The sequence below is a fragment of the Suricata suricatta genome, chromosome 7 (genome assembly GCF_006229205.1).
Source record: "Suricata suricatta isolate VVHF042 chromosome 7, meerkat_22Aug2017_6uvM2_HiC, whole genome shotgun sequence".
Lineage (NCBI taxonomy): Eukaryota > Metazoa > Chordata > Mammalia > Carnivora > Herpestidae > Suricata > Suricata suricatta.
In genome coordinates this window covers 11,748,783-11,758,276 of record NC_043706.1, presented here as the reverse complement: position 1 = coordinate 11,758,276, position 9,494 = coordinate 11,748,783, and the positions used below count along the sequence as shown (strand labels likewise).

Genomic DNA, 9,494 nt, shown 5'->3' with positions numbered 1-9,494 from the left:
AAAAAAAAAAAAGGAGAGTAATCTTAGGATACACCATGACTCAGCTGTGAATAGTCATAAACGCGTTGACCCTGACGATTGATCACACAGAAATTGTGACACAACAGCACTGGGCCAAAGGAGGTGTGCAGGCATGTGGTGGTGGGGATTGAGCAAGAGAAAGTAAACCCTCTTGGTTTGGATGGGAACTCAGTGGGGAATGCCTGGAACTGAAGAGAAACAAGACACAGAGATAGACGCATGTGTACCAGTGAGGAGGTAACTACTGAAAGAAACCACTAAACTAATGGAAATTGGTTGATTCTCAAGGCAAAAGTGGAAGGGGGCAGCCTCGTAGAACTATTGTAGAACTATTTAAAGTCTGTGCATATTTAAAAAGTTAAACTTTAAAAAGGGAAAAATGAGGGGATAATTCAAATGAGGGAAAAAACCCAAGATGAGTTATACTTCCTTTTATAAAGGAACTCAAAAAAGAAGACCCCCAACTTATTACAAAGCAAGGAATTAAGATTCGCCTCCGGTGTAATTTCCTAAAACAGATCATTAAAAAGAGAAGGTTGTGGAATTCCATATTCCTCCCACTTTTTCCTTCCACGCACCCTCACAGCCGGTCACATGGCTGTGTTTATCTTCCTGTAAGCCGGAGGTTTTAGGGGACCTCCTCTTGGGGTTGGCGTCTTCCTAAATAGGAGGACTGGACAGTCTGGAGGCCAAGTTTGAGACTCATCTGATGTAGTCTCTTGATGGTCCAGCTGTGTGTCTGGCTTCTCTCTGCTTCTCATCGGATTCTTAGACCATTTTATGTCTGGCCATTTTGCCATAGATTCCCCTCTTCTCTTGGCTTCCTGGTCCAAACCCATCTGTGGGTATCCACCTGGGTCTGACCCATTCCTTACCCTGACCTTGCTGTCTCCATTTCCTCAGCCTAATTCTTAATTCCCGGCTCCCACCGCCTCATGAAAACTTGGCTAAATCCACTTTCAAAAACCAAGGGGAATGGAACTGCCTGGGAAGAATTTGGAGAATCTGTTGCTTGTTCATTCTTCATTCTTGAGAGCCAGGCTAGCAGCTGAGGGCACATGTGGGAGGCGCACGTGCGCGTGGGTGTGTGTATGTGTGTGTGTATGTAGTGTGTAGTGTGTGTGCACACACGTGCATGTGTGGAGAGAAGAGGGCACAGCCATCGTGGACCCCATCATTCTCCCTGGGAATGCTACCATATATATTTTTGATATCGTTCTCTTTTTTTTAATTCTGTCTTTTATTTGTTCTTCCATTTCTCTTAGAAACAGCTCTAAAAATTTAAAGCCAGAGGCATCTTTCTGGCTTCCTTGCCTGGGCTGTATTTTGATCTCTTCAGAGGCTGTGACAGGACTCCATTCCATGGTGATTTTACGCGAAGTGACATCTGATTCGCTTTCAGACCGCATTCCACCCCAATCAGCCGGGCCCTGCGGTGTGTGGGCTAAGTCCTCTTGTCTCTCAGCATATGGAGCGCTATTAGATAGTGTGAGTTTGGGTCTTGTCAGGGAGGCTGATTAAGCCCCAGTCGGGGACAGCCGTCCTGAGTGTGAAATGTAACAGGCCTTCCCGAAATGGCACTGTGAGCCTCTGGAGGTGGTGGGTGCCTTTCTGTTGGGGCATCGGGAACTTGCTAACAAAGCAAACACAGTTTTTTCCTAGCATGGGCTAGGTCTATGCGGTAACATTTGGCAGGTTGAGTAACAGGGAACATAGATAACCGTGAACAGATGGACGCCTATTAAAAGATTTGAGGGGCTTTTACCATCCCTCAGATGGCCTCCACCCTCCTCCCGGATACCCAGTTCCCTTGCAAGATTACGTAAAGGGTTCAATTAAATTCCTTCTTCTTCTTCTTCTTCTTCTTTTTTTTTTTTTTTCAATTGCAGTAGAAGCGAAGGCTCTGACGTTAAGAGGAAAAGAAAAGATGAGAAACTTCTAATTTTGAATCCCCTTGGGATTAGATGCTGATTTCAGCCGTGCAGAGAACACTGCCCCATATTTTGAAAGCATAGCTGCTGGCAGTTTCAGAGGAGATGACTTTCCAAAACAGACCGTGAACTCCCACATCCATATCTGATGACCATCTGACATTCAGATGCAGCACCACAGAGCTCCCCACATGTTTTTGATAAGTCTAACCTTGCTTTTGAAAGTGGCAGTGACAAGTCATTGTTGTGTTTAAGCTCAAAACTAACGAAATACAAAATTTTTTAAAAATGCATTACCTGGTTGCTTGCAGACATAAAAAATGTTACATGTCTTAGAGCAATAGAATTTACGCACCCTCTGGGCAGCCCTGTCTCTCATATGTGAGCACATCTGTCTTCTTTGGCTCAAGATGATGCTTAGAAAATTTGCAAGAGTGAGAAACTGATGAAGATGGGGTGTGTTGTACTCTCTCTGGGACAGCAGCCTGATTTTTGCCCAAAGCAGTCATAGGCTGATGTGGTGGGATCTGTGTTATCTCTAAGCTGGATCTCATGAACTTGGCCAGATTAGATTGGGTTCCATGCCTCAGCCGTTGGCTTCATGACATTACTTTGGTAGGGCCAGCAATTTTCAGGTCCTCCCCTGTGCACAGTCAGGATAGCTCTCTAAGAAGTGTTTGGACACAGAAAGGCTAGATCCCCAACATGCCCACTTTTATCCTCAGTCCCGTATTTAACGTCAAACCCAACTTGTCCCAGTAGAGACTGCTGGGGAACTGAAGCTCCAGAAACCACCCCACCTAAAACTAAATTTTGTCCAAAAATAACCAGCAGCAAAATGAAATATGCACTTTTAGGACTTTAAAAATCTCCGCCGTTTGGAATAATTGTAATCTGAAATAATCCAGTGGCAGAAACACCGAAGACGGTAATATGTAGGAGACAGTTAGCTCTTGGAGGTGGAAACCCATGTGCCTGCTAAATGATAGAGTTTCATAAACTCCATTCCGTGCTGGGCTGTTTCGCTTTAGGTAATTGAGTAAGTAAACAACAGTTACCAGTGGGTTTAGTGTCCTCTGGAGAGTTAGTACTTTCACAGAAAGAAATCATTGGAAATAGTTAAAATATGTTCCTACCATTTAGTAGGATAAAAGTTGGCAATATTAATTGTGAGATATATGTTCACAGGCTTTTTTTTTAAGTATATGCTAGACATAGATTTTATCCTAGCATGGGGAAGCATCCAAAGATATACTTGTTAATGGTGGAGGAAGTGATTTTTTTTGTGTATTGCATAGGGGCTTATAAGTCACTGAATCAAATAGAAAATAAGACCAATATAATTTGGGGTTTTTTTTTTGTTCCAAGGCTTTTCGGAATTTCACATATTTTCCTGATGCGTAGAAATATCTCGAGGTAATGAAAGCCATTCCATGTAATTTTTATTTTCCTTGTTGCTGGTGTTAAGTTTAGTGGTGTCAGCTTGCTAATCCTTCCTGACGTTCACACGGACTCCATATGTGCCTGTGTTTTTCTAGAATGGCAGAGATGCAAGACCTGATGGAGAGACTGGAGCGGGCAGTCAGCCGACTGGAGTCGCTGTCTGCAGAGTCACACCGGCGTCCCGGGGGCTGTGAAGGAGTTAATGGTGTCAGTGGAGGTAGGGACACTGCCCTTCACTTGGTTCTCGGGAAATACTTTTATCATCCTTTCTTCAGCTTCTGTACTCCTTCCTTGATTTTATTTCATTTTATTTTATTGTTTGTTTACTTATTTGAGGGGGGAGGGGCAGGGAGAGAGGATGGGGGAAAGAGAGAGAATCCCAAGCAGTCCACACTTTCAGCATACAGCCCGACATGGGGCTCAAACCCACGAACTGTGAGATCATGACTTCAGCCCAAATCAAGCATCAGATGCTTAACCGACTGAGCCACCCAGGTACCCCCATACTCCTTCCTTTGTATGTGACCATGACATTCATGAGATGCAAGCTATCCCTGAAAAAGGGAAAGGAAAAAAGTTTCAACCCGCCATCCGCAAAAATTACCAGTATCTGTGAATATTCAGAGCATAATCTATGTGCCAGATGTCTTTATTCGTTTGCTCTAGTGTTTATACTGTTGTTCCACATTGCACAGTGGCTATAGATACATTATCTGAGTAATTTTATCAAAGAGAAATTAATGTTCTCAAATACAATGTCAATTGGAAGGAATTATCATTCTGTGGATTTGAATTTTAAAGAGAACAAGTCATTACATTTAAGAACTACAGTTTTGAAGGAAGTGAGTCTGGCGGGAAGCCAAACGTTAGTTCCAAGTAACATGATCACGTCGCATTGTGTCACCTGTGCCTGTGCCTCACCAAATATGCCTTTAAAGTCATGTGCTAATGCCACACTTGGAAAAAAATATTTTAAAGTCTATGATCAAACATAAAAAGTTAACAACATAACATAAAAAGTTCACTAAAAGAATACCATATATGGCATACTCTAAGTATCGACAGAAATTTTTCCAATTCCTTCTTTGTCTGAGGTTGTAGATTTAGCAAATAAAAATACGGGACACCCAGTTAAATCTGAATTTCAGATGAACTACTTTTTTGAGGGGTTTATAAGTGTGTTCCAAATACTGCCTGGGATATACTGCATGGTACACTCTCTAAAAATTTATTCATTTGTTTATTTGAAATTCAAATGTAACCGGGGATCTGTATTTCATCTGGCAACTCTCTTCTTGTCTCAAGTACATTTGCTCCTTATCTGACCCATTTTGAATCCTATCAGGCTTTGGGGACTGAGAAAAGCCTTGAGGAATGGGTGCTTCAAAAAAAAAAAAAAAAGCTTTCACCAGGCAAGATTCGCATTGGTGCTTCTCGAATTTCAGGCGTATTTGGAGCCGTGCCTTGTATTACGTGCCTTGGGACAAAAATTACTGCGTGAGCACAAATGCACAGACTGGTTGTTTTCCCCCCTGAACATAATGAAAATTAAAATGTTTTGAATGAATTGAAAGGGGGTGTTCTTTAAAGGGAGGCTGCCAGGGGCCTGTAAGTTTCTTCCACATCAACTGAGACACAGCTATGATTTCATTCTGAGCCTCTTTCTGTTAACTGTATAGTCGATCTAGGAGAGTCGGTAAACCTCATTTGTGAGGAAATATTTTCATGTTCACTTCAATAACGGGTCTCCTGAGATCAAAAGGCAATTCTGTACCATTGCTGACCACAAATAGAAAGCCTATGATATGTAAAATAAAGATAAAATCCAACTCTCAGGAGACTGTGTAGCCCTGTTGAATGAAAGGGGGGAAAATTCAATAATTTGAACCTCACTTGACTTAAAGAGGTACTAGACTGCACTTTGTATTTTCTTCGTTAAAACAGTAATTTGGGGGGAAACTTAAAATTGGAAGGCACATAATTAAATTACTAAGTATTAGTAATACAGGTATTTTCTAATACAGCAAATCATTCCAAATCAGTTATTAGAATGAGATCTTTTAAAACAACTTAGCCAGTGGTTTATTATCCTACTAGAAATATAGTAGGGTCATTGGTAAGTAGGGTAATTGGTAAAATACCTGAATGGTGACCATCTTTAAAACATTTGATAACCCTAAGCAGCGTCATTTTCATTTCTTTATAATTTAGTAGGCTTTGATGGTTTTCTAAATTCTATTTTTAACAAATCCTTAAGGACACTCTCTCACCTGAAATACAAAACATCATTATTACAGTGATGTTATAACTAACATTAAAAAAAATTTTTTAATTTAAAAAGAAACTTTTAGAGGCACTTGGGTGTCTCAGCAGGTTAAGCATCCGACTTAGCTCAGGTCATGATCTCATAGTTCATTAGTTCAAGCCCCACATCGGGCTCTGTGCTGACAGCTTGGAGCCTGGAGCCTGCTTTGGACTCCCTGCTCCTCGCCTGTTTTGTCTGTCTCTGTCTTTGTCTCTCTCTCAAAAATAAATATTTAAGAAAATTTAAAAAAGAAACTTTTAGATGGAGCCCTGTCCAAATCTGTAATATGTGGAGATCAGAGACCTGCCTTTTTATGATACAGGTGCTCTGTTGTGTTTTATGATGTGAGGTTTTTTTTTCTTCTGACAATCAGGTAAGTTTGGTTCAACAGTTGCAGAAGTATTTTTGCATGCACGTTAAGTAATGAGTACTCTGTTATATTCAAGGAGGTCTAAGATAAATTATATGCAATCAGAATGCTCTCGAAGTTTTGGTCTCCATGCATTGCTATTCAGGGCCACAAATGCTTTGATTTGGGAATGTTCACAAGATGCAGGTTGGGAAGAAAGGTCATTAAAACTTCCCGGAGGAAGTGTGAGCAGAGCTAAGTGATGAAAGGAAATTGGAAAATAATTCCCTTTTATCACCGTTCTTTCTGCTATGCAGAGTCCTTTGTCTCGTTTCTAACACTCCCACTTTGAATGCATAGCAGATCCTTCTCAGGTGTCTCCCACAGCAACAAACAGCTTTATCTGCTTTCACGTGGACCCATAAGGAATCTCTGGGCTTGCCCCCCCTTTTACGTTCCAGAACTTGCTATGTACTGTATCTTGAACTTTAAGGTAACTCAGCTTCAATAGCCTGCTTAGAAGTTAGACTGCAGTGCACAGCACTGTAAGCAACTATTTTCATCACCTCTGGACCTGTGGAAATAGACATCTGGGAAAGGAAGGATGCTTTATCCTACATCTTTACGAGTATGGACACTAATGTACAGTTTGAGAAAGGGAATCCTAGGTTTTGGTTTGGATTTTAATTGCCTGTAGAGTTGAGTTTCTCAATATTAGGAGCATGAAATCCCAGGACTAAGGCACAATTTTTCTGTTAGTTAAAAAGCCAGGAAAGAGATGCAGAACATGCCAGGTTGGGCCGCTATCATTTGGGTTTTTACAGTAAATTGTCAGATCAAAACTTAACTTGAGTTGGCTCAGCAGACCTTTTCATGCCTCCCAACTCTGCCTCCCTCCCCAGGAAGTAAGGACAGGATGGAACAGAATGTGTGACATCGGCATTGTTTTCCTACTTACCCAGAGTTTGTTATTGCCTTTTAATTGTACTGGGTAATCTTGGTAACTGTGTTCAAGGTCACATAGCACCCAGACAGGTCAGTGGAGTAGAAAGTACACTTTGCTTCTGTAAGTTCTCGCATCTGCCTCTTATTTTACTATAGTTTTGGTCAAGTCATGTGCTCTGATTATATCTTTATTTCCTCACCAATAAACCTATGATTGTGCTACTTACCTCATCATGAGTTTGGGGAAAAAATAAATTAGTATGTAGGTGAATGCTTACTCAGGTGCATGAAAGATAGGAAAACATTGTGTTTTCTTGAGCCATTAAAAAGTGTTTCATAAATACTGACTGATTGAATGACTGTCTTGGTGAAAGGAACGAGACTGACATGGGTGATATTAACCTTACATAGTGCCTCTGGCAAAGCAGTATCAGCTTTTCATTAGACTCCTGGGGACTGGGGCGCCTGGGTGGCTCAGTCTGTTGAGCTTCTGACTTCAGTACAGGTCATGATCTCACAGTTTGTGGGCTCGAGCCCCATGTCGGGCTCTGTGCTAACAGCTGAGAGCCTGGAGTCTGCTTCAGATTTTGTCTCCCTCTCTCTCTGCCCCTCCCCTGCTCACACTCCGTTTCTCTCTCTCTCTCTCTCTCTCTCTCTCTCTCTCAAAAATAAATAAAAACATTAAAAAAAACCCAAAACCTCCCAGGGACTAATAAAATGTGATTCTTCCAAAGGTGTGGCACCGTCGGTGGAAGCCTTTGATAAGCTGATGAACAGCATGGTGGCTGAGTTTTTACAGAAGAGTAGGATTCTTGCTGGCGATGTGGAGACTCATGTGAGTACTTTCTTCTCTTGTTCTCTGTGGAGAAGATGACTACTATTAACAAAAAAACAGAAATGACAAGGGTCGGTGAGGACATGGGGAGAGTGGGCCTTTGGGCACTGCTGCTGGCGATGCAGAATGGTGCAGCCAGTATGGAATCCCAGCTCTGCCATTTCTGCTAAAGAATCAAAAACAGGATCTCAAAAAGATATTTGTGCACCTATGATCACAGCAGCCTGATGTGCAAGAGCCAAAGGGTGGAAGCCAAGCACATGTCTGTTGACGGATAAAAGAGCACACACAATGTGGTCTCTAGGTACAAGGGAATATTATTTAGCCTTAAGAAGGAAGGAAATTCTGACATGTGCTACAACATGGATACACCTTGAGGATATTTTGTTAAATGAAATAAGTCCATGACAAAAGGACACTTACTGTATGATTCCACTTACATGAGGTGTCTATGATTCCATTTATCTGAGGGAGATACCTAGAGCAGCCAACCAAACTCACAGATACAGAAAGTAGAATGGCGGCTGCTTGGGGCTGGTGGGAGAGAGAGGTGGGAATTTGCTTAATAGGTATGGAGTTTTAGTCTTGCAATGACAACTGAACCCCAGAAAAAGTTCTGGAGATCTGTTGCATGTCAACGGGAATATACTTAACAGTACTGAGATGTACACTTACAGAGGGTAAAGAGGGTAAATTTTGTACTATGTGTATTTTACTGCCGTGAAAAAGTGCAGTCTGAGGAAAGGCAAAGTCATAGAATTTGATCATCTTTGGATTGGTGAAGACCTTTAATGATATCTAGGCCAGACTTCGAGTTTTAGACTCTTTGGATACATTTAACAACGTTAGGGGCACCTGGCTGGCTCAGTCAGTTGAGCATCTGTCTGACTCCTAGTTTCAGCTCAGGTTATGATACCATGGTCATGGGATCAAGGCCTGCATCAGGCTCTGTCTGGAGTGTAGAGTCTGCTTGAGATTCTCTCTCTTCCTCTGCCCTTCCTGCTTTCTCTCTCTCACTCTCTCTCTCTCAAAAATAGAAAAATTTTAAAAATGTTCAGCATCCTCCTTTATGCTAGTCATTATTTGCATGCATTTAGTGAAAATCTAATGGCATACCCAAACCAATGAAAAAACCCAGGAGAAATTTATCACCAGGTTCTTCTTTTTCGTCTGCTTTTGTTTCTCACAGAGGATTAAATTCCAAATCCATCTGCCCATGGATTTCTCAGCAGTGGCAAAACCATTTTCAGTGTAGATTCACAGAAAATCTGATTCTTGAATAAAGCTGCGGTTTGCGGTTAAAAAAAAGAAGAAGCAAACATAAAAAGCGATTCTCTCTTACTTGTCCTGCAATTAAACATTATATGCAATGCCCAACCCCGGTCTTCCAGTCGATCTGGTAGCTCGGGTGACACCAGAGGCTCCAGGATTGTAATTAAATAGGTGCCTGTCTCCTCCCATTTGCAACGCATTTGTTCGTCACATCTAAGAAAAAGGAAGATTCATCTCATGACCTATATTTTTATTAAATATCCCTACTGGAAAGACTCTTGGCAAAAGAGGGGAGTCTCTGATGTACATGAGTTCTAGAAAAGTCTGTGTGATTAGACGTGTTCACTTCAGTGGATCCTGGAGCTCAATGATTACTCAGGTCTATTCTTGAGC

General features: G+C 41.6%; 1 protein-coding gene across 3 annotated transcripts in view; it reads left to right on the top strand.

Moving 5' to 3' along the window:
* The window catches only part of CAP2 (cyclase associated actin cytoskeleton regulatory protein 2), a 140,018-nt gene that overhangs the window by 17,948 nt on the left and 112,576 nt on the right, over positions 1–9,494 (top strand). Inside the window, exons 1-4 of one of the 3 annotated variants that reach the window (XM_029945353.1) lie at positions 138–258; positions 3,321–3,368; positions 3,491–3,612; positions 7,729–7,829. In XM_029945353.1, coding sequence (XP_029801213.1) covers positions 182–258; positions 3,321–3,368; positions 3,491–3,612; positions 7,729–7,829 — 348 coding nt within the window. In that variant the 5' untranslated portion in view covers positions 138–181. Of the gene's footprint in view, positions 1–137; positions 259–3,320; positions 3,369–3,490; positions 3,613–7,728; positions 7,830–9,494 lie in introns of those variants that run through there. The other 2 variants (XM_029945354.1, XM_029945355.1) reach the window with 2 other exon arrangements.